At 44.5% G+C, this 21,426-nt stretch overlaps 1 protein-coding gene across 2 annotated transcripts in view; it reads left to right on the forward strand.

Annotated features, from left to right (window-relative positions):
- LNX2 (ligand of numb-protein X 2) overlaps positions 1-21,426 on the forward strand; it is a 95,000-nt gene that overhangs the window by 66,933 nt on the left and 6,641 nt on the right. The window contains exons 3-9 of one of the 2 annotated variants that reach the window (XM_090028343.1): positions 7,242-7,489; positions 7,793-7,933; positions 8,508-8,707; positions 15,037-15,408; positions 15,987-16,127; positions 19,494-19,671; positions 20,704-20,935. In XM_090028343.1, coding sequence (XP_089884469.1) covers positions 7,242-7,489; positions 7,793-7,933; positions 8,508-8,707; positions 15,037-15,408; positions 15,987-16,127; positions 19,494-19,671; positions 20,704-20,935 — 1,512 coding nt within the window. The remainder of the gene's footprint in view (positions 1-7,241; positions 7,490-7,792; positions 7,934-8,507; positions 8,708-15,036; positions 15,409-15,986; positions 16,128-19,493; positions 19,672-20,703; positions 20,936-21,426) is intronic. The other variant, XM_090028350.1, reaches the window with a different exon arrangement.

Genomic DNA, 21,426 nt, shown 5'->3' on the forward strand with positions numbered 1-21,426 from the left:
TAGTCAGAACTTGCTACTTGAACATAATAAACAGCCACAGGGCTTTCTTGTACTTCATTTCCTGAGCAGATGGTACTTGGAATTCTTGTTAATGTTGAAATTAACCAAAAACTTGCTAGGCACAACTCCAAGAAAGTCTTAACTAAACTTCTTTTCAGCATTCCATTTAAATTCACTGTACACTAATGCCAGGAGCATGGGGAACAAGCAGGAGGAGCTAGTCCTCCTGCTTTCCTGTGGGCCTTATGATCCAGTAGGGATTATGGAGACCTGGTGGGACTGCTTGCATGATTGGAATGTAGCCATAGAGAGCTACACCCTGCACATAAATAACCAAGTAGGGAAGAAAGGTGGATGTGTAGCTGTCCATGAGGGAGCAGTACACCTCCTTGGAGGCCAACATCAGCTCCAGAGAAGAGTGGCTCAAAACCCTGCAAGTCAAACTACAGGGGAGGGCACGGTGAGAGAGACCTAACTGTAGGTGTTTACTACAGACCACCAAACCAGGGAGAGGAGCTTGATCTGGAGTTCTCTTGAGAACTGGCAGGGGCCATGCACACATGAAACATGGTTATGATAACTTCAGTTACCCAGATATCTCTTGGAAGGAACACTCGGCTAAGTCAGATCGGTCGCATTGCTTCCTGATCTGTATCAAAGAGCTCTTCATGACCCAGGAAGTGCCTGGGCTACTCAGAGGTAATGATCTCCTAGACTTGGACTTGACCAAAGGAGATGATCTGGTGAGCAAATTCAATATAGAGGGTAGCCTGGGCAGCAACAGTGACCATGAAACAATCATATTGAACATGAGCCTGCAATGCGATGCTGCGGCTAATAAAGCGACCAAAACACTGGCTTGCATCCATAGATGCTTCTCGAGCAAATCCTGGGACGTCATTCTCCCCTTGGCCTCGGTGAGGCCGCAGCTGGAGTACTGCGTCTAGTTTTGGGCTCCACAATTCAAAAAGGATGTGGAGAAGCTTGAGAGAGTCCAGAGGAGAGCCACGCGCATGATCAGAGGTCAGGAAAACGGATCTTACGATGACAGGCTGAGAGACATGGGACTCTTTAGCCTGGAAAAGCGCAGGCTCAGGGGTGATCTGATGGCCACTTATAAGTTTGTCAGGGGTGACCACCAGGATCTGGGGGAAAGTTTGTTCACCAGAGCGCCCCAAGGGATGACGAGGTCGAACGGTCAGAAACTCCTGCAAGACCGTTTCAGGCTGGACATAAGGAAGAATTTCTTTACTGTCCGAGCCCCCAAGGTCTGGAACAGTCTGCCAGCGGAGGTGGTTCAAGCACCTACATTGAACACCTTCAAGAGTAAATTGGATGCTTATCTTGCTGGGATCCTATGACCCCAGCTGACTTCCTGCCCTTTGGGCAGGGGGCTGGACTCGATGATCTCCCGAGGTCCCTTCTAGCTCTGATGTCTATGAAATCTATATTCAGTGTCTCAAGGCAGGGAAATCAGATAGCAAGGTTGAAGTTTTGGACTTTAAAAAAGCAAATTCCAACAGGCTCAGGGCAATAGTAGGGGAAGTGCTGTGGAACAAGGGACCAAAGATGAAAGGAGTATATGAAGAATGGTCATTCCTCAAGGATGCAATCCTTGAAGCACAAAAGAAATTTGTTCTCCACCATGTGGAGGAAAGGTAGCAGAAGGACTGGGAAGCCCTCTTGACTTATACAGATGTCATGGTCCTCTTTGGAAAAGAAGAAAGAGGCATACAAACAAAGGAAGGGCCATCACCAGGGAGGATTATACTGTGGTTGCCCGGGGATGCAGGGGGGCAGTCAGGAAGGCCAAGGCGGAGATAGAACTGGGACTAGCTTCCCAGATCAAGGACAACAAAAGGGCCTTTTTTAAATACATAGAGGGCAAAAAGAAGGTACCGGGTAACGTGAGGCACCTGCAAGTTACGCTAGGAAATTTGGTAGTCGCACCAGGTGACAAAGTTAACCTATTTAACAACTTCATTGCCTCCATTTTCCTAAGCAGAGACCAGATCGGCCCCCCTCAGGCCCCAGGGGAGGCACACCTAGGCCAAGGGTCAGGGAGGATCTAGTCAGGGAACTTCTGGAGGGACTGGATGTGTTTAAATCAGCTGGTCTGGATAATCTCCACCCCAGAGCGCTGAGAGAATTAGCTGAGGTCATTGTGGGACCCCTGGCACAGCTGTATGAGCACTCGTGGTGCTCTGGTGTGGTGCCAGAGGACTGGAAGAGGGCCAGTGTGGTTCCCATCTTCATAAAGGGGAGGAAGGAGGACCCAGGAAACTATAGGCTTGTTAGTCTTACCTCGATCCTGGGGAAGCTTTTTGAGAGAATTATCCTGGCACATGTCCACAAGGGGCCAGCCGGGGAGGTCATGCTTAGGGGCAACCAACACGGGTTCATTGAGGCAGGTCCTGTCAGACCAACCTGGTGGCCTTCTACGACTAGGTCACCAAATCCTTAGATGCAGGGGTAGCAGTGGACATGGTCTTTCTGGACTTTTGGAAGGCCTTCGACACTGTTTCGTACCCCGATCTCATTAAGAAACTGGGGGACTGTGGTGTTGACACCCACACAGTCAAATGGGTCACTAACTGGCTGGAGGGCTGTGCCCAGAGAGTGGTGGTGGATGGGTCATTTTTGACCTGGAGGGATGTGGGCAGTGGGGTCCCCCAGGGCTAGTCCTGAGGCCCGCACTGTTCAACATCTTCATCAGTAACTTGGACAAGGGGGTAAAAAGCACCCTGTTCAAAATTGCTGATGACACTAAGATGTGGGGGGGATGTGGGCATGTTAGAAGGAAGGAATAGGCTACAATCAGACCTAGACAGGTTATAGGGGTGGGTGGATGAGAACAGGATGGGTTTCAACACTGACAAATTCAAGGTGATGCACCTGGGGAGGAAGAACCAGCACCGTACCTACAGGTTGGGGAACTCCTTTCTTGTCAGTACAGAGGCAGAAAAGGATCTTGGAGTCGTCATTGATGCCAAGATGAACATAGGCCGGCAGTGTGGGGATGCAGTCAGGAAGGCCAACTGCACCTTGTCATGCATCCACAGATGCATCTCAAGCAGGTCCAGGGAGGTGATCCTCCCCCTCTATGAGGCACTGGTCAGGCCGCAGCTGAAGTACTGCGTCCAGTTCTGGGTGCCGCACTTCAAGAGGGATGTGGACAACATGGAGAGGGTCCAGAGGAGGGCCACTCGCATAATCGGGGGCAGCAGGGCAGGCCCTACCAGAAGAAGCTACAGGACCTGAACCTGTTCAGCCTCCACAAGAGAAGGCTGAGGGAGGATCTAGTGGCCATTTACAAACTAGTCAGAGGGGACCAGCAGGCACTGGGGGAGTCCCTTTTCCCCGAGCACTGCCAGGAGTGACCAGGAATAACAGTCACAAGCTGGCAGAGGGTAGATTTAGGCTAGATATCAGGAGGCGTTACTTCATGGTCAGGGCGGCTAGGATCTGGAACGAACTTCCAAGCGAAGTGGTGCTGGCTCCTACCCTGGGGGTCTTTAGGACAAGGCTTGACAATCACCTTGCTGGTGTTGTTTACCCCAGTACCCTTTCCTGCCATGGCAGGGGGTTGGACTTGATGATCTGCTCAGGTCCCTTCTGACCCTGCTAACTGTGAAACTATGGGGAGCATGGTCATGCTTGAAAATGGTCTGCCTGTAGCTGCAGCACTAGACAGGCTGGCAAGTTGGGCAGACTGGAACCAAATGAGGTTCAACACAAACAATCCCTGACATACCCTAACCCTGCCACATTTTCATCGTTTTGTGATGTCGAAAGGCATCTGGAACACTCATCGCTTTCAACCGATGATCGTCCTTCTTTAAACTGACAATACCCTTCAAAAACTTGCACGGCTCATAGTATCATCATCAAATGCTATTTTAAGTAATTCAGATGTTTCACTTGCCATTTTCCCAGTTTTTCATGCAAAATTTAATGCACGTGTTCTGGACATTGACATAATGAAAGAGGGCACAAGACACAAATGATCTTAGTTCAACCACTGGCCACAGAAAACTGGGGAAGCACTATGAGCTACAAGCCTGGCCAGAGGTGTCCCAACATGCCCAGACGTGGTCAGCAAAACCATGCCCCCTCCCCCCCAATACTTTGTACCAAAAAACATGTTCAGTGTTGATACTTTTTGAACAGACCTTGTATTTACAGGCTTAGTAGCACCATACTGACTAGCACCATGACTGAAAGGGACCTAGTGGTAATAATAGACCATAGTATGAGTATAAGCTGTCAGTACAATGTTGTAGCCAGCAGGGCAAACTATACTCTGCCATGCATCAATCAATGCATCTCAAGCAAAACTAAGGTAGTGATTCTTCCACTTTACTCGGCATTGGTATGACCACAGCTGAAATACTGTGTCCAGTTCTGGGCACCACACTAACAAGGACATGGAAAAGCTTGAGAGAGTCCAGAGAAGAGCCACCCATATGATCAGAGACTTGCAAGGCAAGCCACATGAGGGAAGGCTGTGGGACTTGGGTCTCTTCAGCCTGAAAAAGAGAAGTTTGAGAAGGGACTTGGTAGCAGCTTACCGCTGTATCAGGGGAGTACATCAAGGGCTCAGCAAACAACTGTTCACTGGGGAAAACCAGGAGTAATGGCCACAAACTTCTGGAAGACCGTTTTAAGCTTAACATTAGGAAAAACTTCTTCAGTCAAGGTGTCCAGACTGTGGAATAAGCTCCCTCTGGGGGTGGTGCAGTTACCTACCCTGGAAATCTTCAAGTGGAGACTGGATGGTCATCTTGCTGGGGTCACCTGACCCCAGTTGTCTCTTTCCTGCCTGGGGGGGGGGGACCCGATAATCTTGTGAGGTCCCTTCCAGCCCCTTACAATCTATGAATCTATCTATGGATTCAATTTGCCCACACTGCAGTTTCCAAATCTAGTCAAATCATTTATAGATTTCACATGGTTTTAGCCTGATTTATGGATAAGAAATTATTAAATAAGTGCAAATATGTAAAATGAAAGAAATCCTAAAGGATATTTAATTGTTTTTGCCCTTGGTGTCGGAAAGTTCTTTGCTTTTACACGCATACTCACATCAGTTATAAGCTCCACCCCTAGCATATAAGATTGATAAGATATCCTGTAAATTTAGCTCTTTGTCTCAGTTGACTGCCATGGTGGAGAAGGGGACTAGGGCTCCCGCTAGGATGCTGTCCTTGAACCCTTAGGAGTTTCATCCTCAATACCTGGTTCTATCTAGTGAGCGTCTGATACATTCAAAGCCTCTTCAGCCTTTCTCCCATTTCTGGGAGAGGAAAGCATTGAAAGCTTTTGGACTGCTGCGAAGGAAGTGTGGTTCTGCACTGCTATCCTCTCCTCCAGCTTGCTTAGATGCTGCGAGAAAGGGTGAGGTGAAAGACAGCTCTACAATTAAACCCAGCTTTCAGAGGAACTTCCCTGGGGAGTCTGTTAATCTGCCTCACTGCTCCAACAATAAGGAAGATGTTCCTGACACCTAATCTATAGCTTCTATAGATGTCACTTGCCAGAACTAGCCGTATCCTGGGAAGAATCACCATTCCAAGCTTTCCAGTGATAGGTAGTATTTTTATTTATTTATTACAAATCCTGAGGAGCACTGACCATTTACCTTTACACTGCTGACACTCTGCCATAGACAAAAGCTACTTTAGGTAATTTTCTGATGTCCTAAAAAACATTGGTATTGGCAGTCTTCTTATTACTGTTAACTAAGACATCCTGACAGTATGAAAATTAATACCTGTACAGTGGTTGAAAGCCTTGACCCTCTCATAAAATCACAAGTTGCCAAAACAGCATCCTGCAGAGAGATGTAAAACAAAGATTCCAACCTAATTGTATGTGACAGGCAGTAAGTTAAATGAAAGATCACCATAAATGTAAAAACAGTTGTTTTGTGCTTAAAATCCTCCAGCCATGCACATAACATGTGGAACATGCTCAACTAAAAAATAGTAATAATAGGGATGTTGTGGAACAGTTTAGTGACTTGTTAAAAGACCGTTATAATGAGAAGCCTACTCGATGCTGAGAGAGGGGCCACATAGAGGAAAGGAAAAATGTGCACATCCAGCCCTGGCAGGAGATCAGGAAGCAAGAGCCAAAGCATGGGGAAAAGAACCCTTTATACTGATTAAAGAGGAAACTGCTAATTAAGGTGTGTGTTTTCCTTTTATTGTTCTTCCCTCATACTGGAAGTTACTTGTTACTGGTGGGCTTTATTTATTTCTTTATTAAAAATATTGATGAGAACCTGGTTCCGACTCCAGATGCTGCCCTGGGAGGAGTGGAGGGAGGAAGGGTTACAGCTGTCAGAAAAAGGGGTCACACAAGTGCTGATAAGATATAGTGTTTTCATTGTTTTCTCTTTCATCTTGCCCTTAACTGTGGCCATGGTCCTCCTATAGCTGTTTCCAGAATAAGGGTCAAATTAAGATTAATACACACACATTGATCTGTTGCCTACTGCTGGCAAGGCTAGTGGAGTGGGAGAGGAGACATGGTGGAAGGAGAAGGATTGAATGGGAGCATGAAGAAGGGAAGTGCAGTGGACTGAGAGGGGCTTGGAATGAGGGACGTAGAACAGTGCTACGCATGAGGAAGGGGAACGGTCTGAGGAAGACGAGGGGAGGAAGCAAGGGGCTGGCAGAACTTAGACTGGGGTGGAGGTGGAAGTTGAGATGAGAATCATGAAAGTGGTGGGTGCTGAAATTCGTGGGGTTGGGGGAGTTTCAGGGAATTTGAACAGTGGGTTGTAGGAAGATGGCCAGCAAAGGCACGGCTGCTTACACCTGTTACATTTTAAAGCTAGACATTTTCTAGATTCTCCCATCTCTGTCAAATTAAAAGCAGACTACTTCAAGGGGCCTCAACTCTCTCATAGCAAGACTCCTCCTCCATAGACCTAGTTTTACGTTTTTGTTTATTCCAAACACTGGAAAATTCATTTAAAATATTTTAAAAAGAAAACTTTTCAGGGTTTAGCTCCATAGTAGTATTATAATACTTCTCACTTGACGGGAGGGAAAAACTTAGTAGAAATGTTACAAAGAAAGCAATATGATTTGAGAACTATGGCTTTGCTGAATTAAATTTTTGCAGTGAAGAAATCAATTTTTGTTTTACTGAATTGTGCAGGCCCTCTGCTGTGTAATTCCACCTCTTCGTTCCTCTGTATGTGGATGCAGCATATCTTTTCTTATCCGTAGGTGTCCCGGAGCTTCGCATCGAAGGGTTGCACTGGAGAGAAGGAAGACAAGCAAACCACAGTCAGAAGCTGAGAGTGAAAATGGGCATTGTGTAACAGATTGCCCGGGCACCGTCTCCCCTGATGCAGACCAGCCTGGGACAGGACCAGTGCCAGTGGAACAGAACTTTACATCCACTGCTCTTCCTCTGTGGACAGATGAACCTGGCCTTGACAACCCTGCTTATGAAGAGAGTGCCATGACAGACAGTATGTCAAGCTTATCTTTTTTAATTTCCTGTCCAGATCAAGCCTAGAAATTTCCAAATAAGCTTCTCCTGTAAATAAATAATGATTTCCACATCTCCAGTTATGTATGTCCACTAGTAATTCTTAATTTACTGTGGTGGCATCATGGTGCTATACCACAAATCTACCAGGCCCTGTAGTTCATGTTAATCATCCTACTAGGATTATTGATGTGGTAGCTGCATTGAGGCAATGCGTTTTCTGCAGAATTGCTTAAGCTAGTTTCTAAGATGAGATTTTTCTTTTCCCCTCCTGGATCAACAGGCTTCCCACCTATGGAGCATTGTCCTGTTCGAACGAAAAGGCAACTGAGTAACTCCTGCATTCATCTGCATCGAACTAACAGTAACACCTCTAGCATCTGGGATTTTAGAGAGGAAATGCTCACCCATACCACAGAGGAAGGTGGTTCTTCCCCTTCCTTTTCCTGTTGTAGCCTATGCCCCCCCCCGCCCCATTTGTTAGCATCCTCCTCTTTTATATTAGTTGTCTCTGTGTGCTGTGTTTGGAGATGCTTGCTACTACCCTTGACTTGGTAAATTGACGGCAGCTATTAATTTAGTTGTTAATGTAACACCCAGTTAAGGAAGAAGGCTAAAGACTGTTTCACTGGCTTGGGACAGGCCCTAGGTGTTGTTTCTATTTTCTCTTATCATTTTATATTGAGCTTTTGATACTTGCAAAGGCTAACTGAGAAGAAAATGTTGGGAAAAGCAGATAACTATTTTTAAAGGGCAGGTCCCTTAGGGGTCAAAATTTCCTCTTTGTTTTAAAGTAATATTTAACTTTCTGAATGGTGTGGGCCCTGTTAAATGTCTCAAGATATTTTATAATAAGTAGCTATTCCAGAAAACAGTGGAGGCAATCCAATTTTTGTTTGTCATCTAGTGTTGCCTATATCATCATGCAGGAATTTGCTGTGTTGAAAATGTATCGAAGTACAAAGGTTCATCTTGTTTTGTTTTCTTTAACCTGGCAGCAACCCAGCCGCTACCTAGCTTGCCTGAAGGAGAGATCACTACAATTGAAATTCACCGGTCCAATCCTTATATTGAGCTGGGCATTAGCATAGTGGGTGGCAATGAAACGCCATTGATCAACATTGTTATTCAGGAGGTGTACCGAGATGGGATCATTGCCCGAGATGGAAGGCTCCTTGCTGGAGACCAGATACTTCAAGTATGGAATCTAATTAAATACTCTCTCTACTTGTATGCACTCAGTCATTGCAGAACTGTATGTTAAATGACTTGGGAGATGTTCTTCTGGCAGTCCGTGGTGTGTAAATGTTAGCTTTGCAATGATTAGTTGGAAAACAAATTATTATTCAGAGCGGGGTCTGTTATTCCAGTACTGATGCCAATGATTTACGTAGTTCATGGAACCCAGCCTCCTATAATTATTTTTCTCCTATAACTTTAAAATGGATAAGACAAACTGAGAAATTTTTTTTTCAAATAATGTGGGGTTCTTTCCTTTTTTTGAGCTTTATGCACACTCCAAAAAAAACAAAGATTATTTTTGGCCAAGAAGTTAGTATAACAGGGAGCCAGGGGCTCCTCATTACTTTAAGGGAGAAACAGCAGGAGAGAACAGCCCGGATAGAGGAAAACAGAGGCCCTTGAACTGGCTGCAAGGGAATAGGCAGCCAGGGCCCATAGGCTATGAGTAAGGTCCTACCTAATTCACAGAGGCTGGCTCTGTATTTCATGGTCCCAGCGTGTCAATCTCCAGGGACCCTCGGCCAATCAGAGGTGTGGGGGAGGGGGATCCATCACACTCCACCACAAAAATCTCTCCCTTCTCTTTTCCTTTCCTTCCCCACAATGCTTGAAGATGCCAGGGCTTTCTGCTCTTTTGTTTTTGATGCATTCACTCTCACTCTCTGTCTCTCTCTCTTCTTTTCTTCCTGGTTGCTCCTGACTTGGTGCTTTTTCATGGGGGACCTACCAAATTTGCAGTTTCTGCAAAAAGTATAAAATCATTAATGTGGTAGTTCCCTATCAATGAGTGCCCTGGTATTTATAATTACATGATTGTATTAATAATACAATAGGAGAGAGCCCTGCTGAGGTGACAGTGGTACTGCTACAAGTGCTAGACTAGAGGCCAGCCAGCAAGCCCCATTAGAAACACCTGCAGGTGGCTGGGGAGCCATGTGACCAGCAGGGACAGTGCTTGGGAGGTGCAGACCCAGGGCTTGAGCCAGGGCAGTCAATCTGGCCCAGCATGCTGCTAAAGTGGGAGCTCCGCATTGAGAAGACTGACAGCGATTTATTTTAGTCTATATGCAATAAAGACTGCAAGTATGGGACTGGCAGCATGCAGGGTAGAGTCTTATACAGCCAGCAGGCTTGGTGTTTGTGTTGGAGCCAGTGTGCGTACGTTTCCATTATAGTTGCAAACCAGTGGATTGGGCTCAGCTAGCAAAGGGGGGATGAGGAGGCCGCGGTGGGACAGCTGAGGAGTGTACGCAGTTTGTGTCTGAGAGGCACATGAGGAACCCTGCCAGGGTGGGGCACAGAGCCCAAACAGGCAGGAGCAGGCCTGCGGCCGAGAGGTTGGAGCACAAGCCTGAGATGGGTAGAACAACGGCCAGGAATCCACAGCCCAAGAAGGCGAGAAGCCAGAGAAAATGAATGCCAGGTCCAGGGACTAAAGCCCAGAAAGAAGCAAGAAGCCTTAGAAAGCAAGAGCTAGGGCAGGGGCCCAAAGCCCAAAGAAGTGGAAACCAGACTTCAAAGGTGAGACCAGGGCTGAAACCCTGGAGCACTGGGTGGAGGCAGAAAGGGGCCAGTTAGAGAAAGGGGCAGAAGCCAGGAAAGCTATGGCCCTAACAAGGTTGTAGAGGCCTGAAGTGCCCTGCAGTTGGCTTGAAGGCAGAGTGCCTCACCAAAGTGTGAATCAGTAACATCTGTGAGACCTGGGCATGGCTGTAGGGGGGTCAGAGACCATGAATAGCCCTTAAGGCAGTCAGAGTGCTGGAAGGTGAGAATGGGCCAGGAGGGCCAGAATTAGTGCTTGAGGACAACAGAGGCAGGTGGGGTTTGCCAGGTACCAGTAGATTTGAGGAAGGCAAGGGCTCACTCTGGGACCCAGGGACAGCCTTCCCTTTTCCTAAATAAAATATTAACAGTACAGTGTGGCAGGCAAGAGCAAAGAGGGATGGTACACAGAGAGCCACAGATGGGCAGGATTCATGAGGCCAGTCGGAGACATCATGATTGCTCCTGGGATTCGGTCCTGCTACAGTTAGCATCAGTTGCCCTGTGCAATAGACTTGAGTCGTGGGCTTGTCTTTCCCTTGCTTGTTATGCTTCCCAGTCTGTTTATCATCTTCACTTGCATGTATCCTTGCATGTCTTACTGGTTTAAAGCAATAGTGATTGTTTAAAAGACAAAAATGTTGTAGATCTATCCTTAATTGGCTTGATTTTTGCTGGCACACTTCTGAATATTATGGTTATTTTTGCTAATGTTGTGACCATTATGACTACTTTGGGGGAGGGTTGGGTTGATAAGTTAAAACTGACTATATAAATTCAGAAAACTGAAGAACTGGAAGAAGGTATTAGCAGCTCAGACCTCTTTGCTCCCAGAGGATTCATAAAAGAATTGAAGACTAACATTTTTAAGAAGGTAGAGGCCGTAGGAACCTGTGTTCTGTAATAAATTCCTCCTCCTCTCCCACTGTAGACCATTCTCCCTGGTACAAACTTGTTCCATTAGTCATTTCAACTTGACTTTAATAGAATCGTTAGTTTATTCATGTTCCAGTAGACTTGGTAAACTGACCTTACACTGTACACATATATTTTAAGGAGATGGCTAGAAAATGTTTGTTATCCTTTAGATAAAACTGGCTTGTACTTGAGAAAAATCACATCTTTTGATATCAGAGAAACCTACTCTTTCACTCCTTGAATCTTTAGGGGGCTTGACCGTTCAGTGACCCAAAGCTTGCCCAAATCTTCCTATCTTTGCAGGCAATTGCAGGTATTTATTGGCTGCTCTATCCTGTTACTAATCTTGATATTTAGTGAGAGCCCTTTCAATAATTAGTGTCTGTTCTTGGCTTGCCTGCATAATGGATCTTTCTCTGAAGCTGTTGAACTTCATTTAATTGGGCAGCTCTCAATTATAGTTCCAAAAAATTGTAAGTAATAATAAAGTGACTTAAAATGAGGGAGAACTTGTAACTAGAGCATGTAAACCCTATCAACCTAGTCATATGGAGGCTAGGCAGATTCCTGGAGCATGCTGAGGAGAGTCCTTTTGCCACTGTTTGGAAATGGATATAGAAGCAACTTGTGGGAGACATTCTCAGCCAGGGTCCCATAGCACCCTGGGGTGCCTTGAAATCCTTTCAAGGATGCTACAAGGTGCCACACGATGTTAGCACTGTTAAGTGTGCAAACAATGATCCATAAGAAAAACCCAGAGGTTTCAAGTAGAAATCTACAGTGTTAAAACCATTCTGTCCTGTTATGGTCTTTCTAAGTTCTTTGCAACAGAAATATTGCTCTATTATTCTTCCATAGTCAGAAAACGAGTGAAAACTGAAAGCTGGCATTTTCCAAGGGATGCTTCAAGCCTAACAAGAGGTGCCTTGAGTCTAAAAAAAAGTTGAGAACCACTGACGTAGAAGATGCGGAAGAGATGAGCCAGGGTCCAAGCAGTAGCGTAATAAGGCAAGGTCACCAGGGCAACAGCCCCAGTGGAGCACAAAAATAGCAGCTGCTACCACAGCCACATGACTGTGCAGGGAACACAGCAGTAGCCAGAAGCTGTCACTGCCTTATGAGTTGCAGCTGCCCTGGGTGCAGCTTTTAAGACTTGAGGCTACTGCTTTCCAAATGTGAATGCTTAATGGTAGTGCATTTCCATTTCTGGAGTCCATTTCCAACTTTAGGTGCCCATTTTTGAAAATTATGGATTTAGCTTCACAAATATTTAAGAGCTATTTAATGACTTTGTACCTCACCCAGAAAAAGTCTGAGAAGCTGACGTATATTACTGCTAATATAAACAGTTTCTGTTTCTACTTTTAAAAAAGAGTTATAACGGCCCACTTGAATTGAAGGATGGTGCACTTCATGAGCCAAGTCCAATTGTTCTTCCACTTTGTTGTGCCATGGTCATCTTGAATGGTGAAACAGGAACTACACAAGACAGCAGCAGTAGCCTGAGACTTAAGGGTCCTATCACTTTTTTCTAGGAGAGGAAGAAAATTAATCACTTTGACCCATGCACAAAAACTTTTTTCTGTATATTTACTGACTCATTCCCATTCCCTCATGTATTGCTATTCTTGCCTGAAGAAGAATCCCTTACATATGAAAGCTTGTTTAGCTCTATTCCAACTCTGCAGTTGGTTCAATAAGAGAGATCACCTAAAGAAATCCTTGCCTGTTGCTGTTCTGACATTTATAACAGCATTCCTGATAGTGAACCTGATATGTAAAACCCATATGAGATCTTGAAAATCCAAGCTTTGAAATCACTTCTGGAATTAGAAATAACGTCATATAGTTCTCAGTTGCAGGCAAGAAAAATCAGAACCAAACTGAGGTGGATTTAAAAAAAATATATTGATAACAATTGGATTCAGATGCATTTATTTTAATGTTTTGTATCTTGCAACCCAGGCTTTGAATTATTTGACTCTAGCCCAAACAATTATCATCATTCTGATCAGAAGTGATACCAGTGGTGGTGATTTGTTTCTGTCTTTAATTCTGCACCCTTCATTAGAGTTCCTAAACTGGTTTGGGACTTAAAATAGGAAGTCCTGGACATGAGTCCAAACCAGCATCTATCTCTGCTTTCTTACGTCAATACGAGGCTGGTTTCTTATTCACCGTTCTGGGCCTGAGTTGCAAGACTGCAAATTAAAGCTGAAAGTCTGTACAGTGAACAGCCTGCACTGCAAGTGCTGTTCTATGGGGCACATTAAATGATCCAGTGCAGTTTAAATGGGGAATTGTCATTGAGCAGATGTGTTCATGGCCTCATAATATTTAAGTCATCATTGTCATCATCTCACCTGTACATGACACCTGATTTGGGAGAGTTGTAAATAACATAAAAACTAGGTCAGAGCAGTCTAGATTTGTTAGGTAAACTGAACTCAAACAAGTAATGTGAGCTTTAATATGGCCAAACAAGGGACCTGTTCTGGGAAACAATGATTCTGAAAAGGACTTGGGACCTTCTAAAGGACCATCTGTATGAGCATGGTGCTTTCTGGTTTTAGAAACCATGAATATGGGTATAATATAAAATGCACTAATATATGAAAAAGAAAATTAGCATAAACATGGGTTGTGGACATAAGTTACCCAGTCACTAAAATCGGGACAATCTGAGAACCATTAGTTCTGTAGCATTGCATGTGCTACATGCCACGTTTCGTGATTTAGTGTGATGCTCAGCCACTTTGGTAGTCAGCCTAGTTGAATACCTGAACCGTTAGCTCAGTAACTGTTTCCTGTCATGCTAACCATTTTTTTGTATTTTCCTCTGTTGCCTTTTAGATTTAAACCAGTAGTGCCCAATCTTTTGGGCCCACAAGCCAAATGAATGGTGCAGGGTCAGTCTATGGGCTGGATCAGACTCTGTGCCACCCATCCTTGCATACCTTGGCATCATGGGATTGGGCCCAACACTACCCTGTGTGCTTTATCTTGCATGTAGGGCCATGTTACCTGGCCCATGGGGCTCCCCACAAGTCTAGAAATTTAATAGCAGGGGAGCGGCAATTAATACTGTCACCACTCCCCTGCCATCAAATTTTCAGAACCATGGGGGGACCCACAGGCCAAGTGACATGACTCGGGGAACTGGACCACAGAATGTCAGAATGTTTTTGAAGCTATGAATTCCTATGTGAAATCTTACTGTTTATCTTGTGAATCCTGCATAGGTGTCTGCACACCTGGTAGTACTATATGGAACTCTGCAGCACCCTTAAAAGGATTGCAAGTCATCTCAGGGTGCCACAACATGCTGATGGATAACCACTGCTTTAAAGCAGTTTGTACACGTGTTTTTTCAAAGCTTTCATTTTTAAATTGCAACAGAAATCCTGGCTCTATAAACAGTTGAACACATTTTGCATTGGAGATTTTGCTGTTGGGATTTTTTAACATTAAGGATCTGTTTTTGAATCCTATTGTTGTGTTCAGCTCCTGCACTGAAGAGAAACCATGCAAAATATAAGGAAAAGTAGATACAAATATAGTGAAACTGTGGGGGTGGTAGTGGGTAGGTAGTGGATTTTTTAAATAACTGCAGTGAAGATGGTATCATGTTGATTTGAGTTGGTTTTGCTGAAGTGGGTTTTCAGAAGAGAACTGAATGCATAATGGCATAAGTAGGTCATCCCAGGTAGTGGCTGTGTGTGGTTTCTAATGGGGTTGTTAGAATGCTAGCTTTGCAGGGATTTTAATGATATATCCAGAAACAAAAAAATGCAAATGACAATTGTTCTAATTCCTGTTTTCCAGGTTAACAACTTTGACATCAGCAATGTGTCACACAACCGTGCTCGTGCTGTCCTTTCCCAGCCTTGTGTGGTGCTGCACCTCACCGTGCTCAGAGAGAGGCGCTTTGGAAGCCGTAATCACAACCACACTGACAGCAGCACCTCCCAGAGAGAGGACAGCTTCCAGGTGACACTGCATAAGCGTGACTGTAGTGAACAGCTTGGCATTAAACTAGTACGGAGAACAGATGAGCCTGGAGTTTTTATTCTCGACCTTTTGGAAGGGGGATTGGCTGCTCAAGATGGCCGACTCTGCAGCAATGACCGAGTCCTTGCAATCAATGGGCACGATCTGAAGCATGGGACACCTGAACTTGCTGCCCAGATTATCCAGGTAAATTGTATTCCCCACCTGGCAGGCCTTCTTTCTACATGAAACTGTAAACGCCTTGATGGGTTTTAAAAAAAATTCCAGATATAGCCAGAAGTCACTGAAGAACTATGGCATGTTGCAAGATAGAACAACATGTGTATTGTGCCCATGCACCATAGTGATTCCAGCTCTTGTTGTTTTCTATTGATTTTAGTGCATGATACTTTAGACACCTGCCCCTTTGGCATCTGGGGATTGAATGCAAGTGAGCAGGCGTGTCTCTCATTGCTTGCTTGCTCAAGGTAACAGGAGCAAGGTGAGCACAGCTGAGCCTATTGTCTGAAACAAATAAAAGAAAGTCAGAATCATTTTTTGTAAATATTGCCCTTCTTCCTTCAAGCTTTCACAAAGCTTATGAAAGTGGACATTATGTTTTGTTTCACTGCACAAAACTGGGGATTGAAAAGGGAATATGACTTGCTCAAATTTACATACTAGTTAGTACAGCTGGGAATAGCAAACAGGACTCCTGATTCCTCCTCATGGTTCATAATGTCATGTGAACTTCAGTGTTTTCCTTGTGTACCTGTATCCCTCAGGCTAGTGGAGAAAGGGTGAATTTAACAATCTGCAGACCAGTGAAATCGCAGACTGTCAGTATTCTTCGAGAAGCAGGGACTCATGCCAGCAGCCAGCACCAGTCCCAACAGCTGTTTCATAGCAGACCCAGTTCACATAAGGTTGGTGGTTTTTTTCTGTGCCTTAATAGGAAGTACAATAAGGCTTGAGTGTTGTTCACACCAGCAAATGTGGGGCTTCTACCTGAGATAAAATTGTAGCTTAAGGGTATGAAAAAGGGGGAAGCATAGTGTTACTGTGTAGGAAGATTGCATCCAGGTGACCCTCTGCTTTTCTGCTAAGCAAGCCACTGGACAGCACGTACCTCAGATTCAGTGTAGAATTCTCAAACCTGTGAACAGACTATGGTTCTTAGGAAAGAGTTACTCTGCAGGAGTCTCTGCAAAGCTATCATGTACTTTATATTTTGCCTGGTAGGGATGAAAGCAGAATGTGAATGAAGGTTTGCATGAATCTAATCAAAAGTTGAGTAGACCTACTATAAACTTATAGTATTGGTAAGAGCCAGTGTTTTCAATGTTTGATAGTTCCAAAAATTCAGCTTTGGTTCTTCAAATTCCCTACATCATATATTCTTCCTGAGTGCTGAGCTGTAATAGACCGTCTTCATTTCTCTTTTCAATAAACCCATGCTGTGTGGCTCGCAACTCAGTGCCACACTTTTAAGTTCTGAGGACTTCTGAGCATTTCTTTTCCCCTTTTTGGGTTTTCTTCGAAAGTTTCAGGTTTCAGAAGAGGGCAGGCAGGGTGAGTGTCGCTATGTAGGTCATCTCCACTCCCCTCTTATCTAAGGATAATTGAGAGTTGATTCTCAGATTTGCTGGCTGAAAGAAAGCCATTTGTATAGTTGTACATCACCAGTAAGTCAATGGCTACAAAACCTGAAGGAATTAAATATGAGCTGCCTTTATCTGGTACAGTGCACATCCCAGTAGTATATACAGTATGGCAGTATGCCAGCTGCTCTATTATACTAAACATTGTCTGACATGCTAGAATACAAAAATATAGTGCTGCATTGTTCCACGTGGAAGGGGGGGGGCAGTGATGTAATTGCAGTTGGAAGGCACTTATATAATTTCTTTTCTGTTATTTTAACTTCCATCTAAACCTCCAGTAGACTGGAGATGATCAGCAAAGGTGAATGTGGAATCCTTTGAAATTATCACTAAATATCCAGGGGACATGGGCTTAAGTAAATACAGTGCATCTTAATTCATGTTGAAACCCTCCTGATGGCATGAAGCCCAGCTCAGGTAAGCTGGATGCTTGATCATCATAGGCTTAATAAACATGAAATATTCTCACTTTCACTTCAGGTGTGGAATTGTCATTAAAATCAGTAGGGGACTGCATTAAAGAATCCATTACCAGAATACACCCCCGGGGGTGGGGAGGGAAGCTCAGCTCTTCTTTTTATATTCTAAGGAGATTCTGAAAACAGGCTGCAAAGGCAAAGAAAAAAAATGCATAGAAAACAAATACACTGTTTTAAAGGGGTATCTCTTCACATGGCCCTTAAGGTCCAGCATATATGCACTTTCATTTCCTATTGGTCCTACAGAAGGCCTGTGGTCCATACTCTGCTTACAGTATGATGCACTTAATAACTGTGACTTTAACCAAAGTTACAACAGTCCTAGGTTATGCAGTACCATCATGCCAGCTATTTGTACAAATAGGTTTTGGTAGCAATGTGATTGACATTGCATAGTGTAGTTGTTACCCCCTTCTTCCCACCCTGCCTAAGGACATCTTGAAAAAATCAAGGGGGAGCTTTAAAAAAAACAAGTGGGGGGGGTGCTTTAATGTGTTCCTAATTCATATTTAGATACCTAAATAAACAGCTTGATTTTTCAAAACTACTAAATATCAGTAGATGTTACTGAGTTTATTTAGAACCTACAGTTCCTACTAAGTTTGAAACCCAAGCTATTTTGTTGAAGTACCTAACTATAGACTAGGAGAGTTTATACACGTGCTCCAGAAGGCAGGACAGGGAGGCACTTTAATTACAGTGTCTCTGCTCTAATTAAAGTGATGGGAGTGTGACATGTATTGGCATCCCTCTGCTGAAAGATGGTTAAGGCTTTAGTTAAAGCCATTTTCAGCTCAGAGATACTGATGCACATAACACTGGAGTCTGCTGGAGTTTCATATTTTCATGGTTTCTAGAGTCAGAAGGGACCTGAACAGATCATCAAGTCCAACCCCCTGCCATGGGCAGGATCAAGTGCTGGGATCATAAGACCCCAGCCAGATATCTATCCGATCTCCCCTTGAAGACCCCCAAGGTAGGGGAGAGCACCACCTCCCTTGGGAGCCCATTCCAGAGCTTGGCAGCCCTAAAGTAATTAACCGTAAAGTAATGTCTCCTGATTGCAAACCTGAACCTGCTCTCAATCAATTTCTGGCTGTTACTCATTGTTATCTCAGGTGGTGCCCAGGGGGACAGAGCCTCACCTATTTTCCGCTGGTCCCCCCTGGTGAGTTTATAGACAACTGCGAGATCCCCTCTGAGTCTTCTGTTGTGGAGGCTGAATAGATTCAGATCCTTTAGTCTATCTTCATAGGGCCCGGTTTGCTGCCCTGACCATGCAAGTGGCCCTGTCAAGGCTAGCCACATCCTTCTTGAAGTGCAGTGCCCAGAACTGGACACTTTACTCCAACTGAGGCCTGACCAGTGCCACACAGAGTGGAAGGATCACCTCCTTGAACCTGCTTGCAGTGCATCTGTAGATGCACAACAAGGTGTGGTTAGCCTTCCTGACCACTTCCTCACATTGGCAGCTCATGTTCATCCTGGATTCAGCAATGAATGCAAGATACCTTTCTGCCACCATCTGGACAAGAAGGGTGTTCTCCATCCTATAGGTGTGTTCCTTCTCCCTAGATGTAGCACCTTGCACTTGTCTGCATTGTATTCCATTCTGTTCTCATCCGTCCACCTCTGTAACCTGTCTAGATCTAGTTGGATTCTGTCCCTTCCCCCTCAAGTGTTCCCACTTCTCCCTACATCTTTGTGTCATCAGCAAATTTGGACATTGTGCTTTCCAAACCCACCTCCAAGTTGCTGTTTAAGATATCAAATAGCACAGGCCCGAGGACTGAGCCCTGGGGAACTCCACTGCAAACACCCCTCCAGGTCAAAAATACCTGTCCACCACCAATCTCTGAGCGTGACCCCTGAGCCAGTTTGCCACCCAACTGACTGTAGGTATCAATGCTGCAGTCACCTAGTTTTTTTAATGAGAATGGGGTGAGAAACTATGTCAAAGGCCTTCTTGAAGTCCAGGTAGACAACATCCACCTCAATGCCACAATTCAGCAGACTCAGTTAATCAAGTCTGCTCCAACGTGTCGGGGCAGCCTCGATGTCCATGTATAGGCACCTTAGGATCCTGTTACACCCCTCACCCCTGCTCTTTAAAAATTAATTTTAATGATATTTTGTTATCTTCTTGTAGGACCTTTCACAGTGTGTTACATGCCAAGAAAAGCACATTACCGTGAAAAAAGAACCACATGAATCCCTTGGGATGACAGTGGCAGGAGGCAGAGGCAGCAAAAGTGGTGAATTGCCAATCTTCGTCACTAGCGTGCAACCCCAGGGCTGTCTTGCAAGAGATGGCCGGATCAAACGAGGTAGGGTTTGGTTCTAAGTGGGGCATCTGTATCATTCAGTTCTTCTGTGGATGACCTTGTTGTCTACATGCAGATGGTATCAGAGCTTCTAAAAGCACTGACAGATGATTCTCTTAGATCTCACAAACTGGAATGAAGTATATACTACCACGCTTCCCCCAGGTTAGGAAATGGATGTTTAGACAAAAATGGGTAGGGTAGCTTGATGAAATCAGGAAATCATGGGTTATAAGTGGAGGATCTGATCTTGCACTTTGTTTTAGCGCACATATCCTGTTTTGGTGTTTGACTTTTTTTTTCCATAGGCTGAGCCCAGCATTTGAGGAGCTGTCTCTCCCCATGTGTGATATATGAACAGTTGGGTTGAGGGAAGAAAAGGAACACTTTTTATTATGGAAAAAATGGGAATAAAATCCTTTGTGGTGACCAAAGTCACCCAGGGGAAGTGATGGGAAAAATTCAGTGGTCAGGCACATGGACTTGAACCAAGCCCTGGAGGATGTGCTGTGGAGAGCAGTGCTGCAGTGGCATTAGGGTCTTTTTTCTAGAGCATGCAGTGGAGAAGTGTGGATCACAAGTAGCACAGGTAGCTTCTGTGCATTTTACACACAGTTTGGGGAGCAAGCAGGGAATATAGCAGTAGATAGAGCAGGGATCAGAAGGCGGAGCAAGGAATCAGCTAGAGAGCACAGGGCAGGGAGTAGAGAGCAAAACAATAGATTGAGCAGGAGACAGGAATTGGAGCAGGCCTAGGAGGGTGCAGGTCTAACCTTGTGGCACAGCTGCCAGAAAGATTGGCTTCCACTGTTTTACAATGTTGATGTTTAAACGGTAGTTATGAGGCTTCCACGTTAGAAAGCTGCAATGATCCCTCTGAGAATTATTGGTTCAGTCTGTCTGAGGCTTAGAAGATAATCTGTTTGAATGAACTGGTGATGGATGAGAATGCTTTGAGTACTGGCTATGTCTTTTCACAGGAGGATGACTCTGAAAGTCCACATGACTTATGCTCTTGTTTGTGCCTTTAAACAGGTGATGTCCTGCTGAATATTAACGGCATTGATCTGACCAATCTCAGTCACAGTGAGGCAGTAGCCATGCTGAAAGCCAGTGCTGCCTCTTCAGTTGTCTCACTCAAAACGTTAGAGGTCCAGATTGCTGAAGAACAATCCCAGGCTAATGAAGAACAGCCGAGCACAATCAGTGAAAACGAATATGATGCTAGTTGGTCACCATCCTGGGTCATGTGGCTGGGCCTTCCAAGGTACTAATGACTGAATGATGCATTTAAATGCATCTTGCACCTGCTGGCTTTGTTGCTGTTGTAATAATGATGAATTTGTGCTATGTCACTCTTCTAACAGTGTAGTTTACCTGAAAAATATGTGTGCCATCTTCTTAGGGGCTAATGCAACTTACATTTTGCTTTTTTATATACAAGTTCAGACTGAATAGCAATATTTTCATTTATTTTAATGTTTTCTGCTACTGCACTTCAATTAAATGAAAGTGATAAGGCTACTTAAAGCTCGAAAGCGAAGACCATGTTAATTATAGCACGTGCTTCACTGTGTAGTTAACAATTGCAGCAACATTCAATTTATAAGGATTGTATAGAAAAAGGATTCACTTTGCAAGCTAAAAAATAGGAAAAACTGGTGATCTCCTCATGTCCCAGTTCCAACTCTCAGCAGAGCCTCTTACTTTTCAAAACTTCCAGCATGGCTGTTGCCATATGATGTTATTCTGTCATGT

The sequence above is a fragment of the Crocodylus siamensis genome, chromosome 1, assembly GCF_052110815.1.
Source record: "Crocodylus siamensis isolate JL-2025a chromosome 1, ASM5211081v1, whole genome shotgun sequence".
Classification (NCBI taxonomy): Eukaryota; Metazoa; Chordata; order Crocodylia; family Crocodylidae; genus Crocodylus; species Crocodylus siamensis.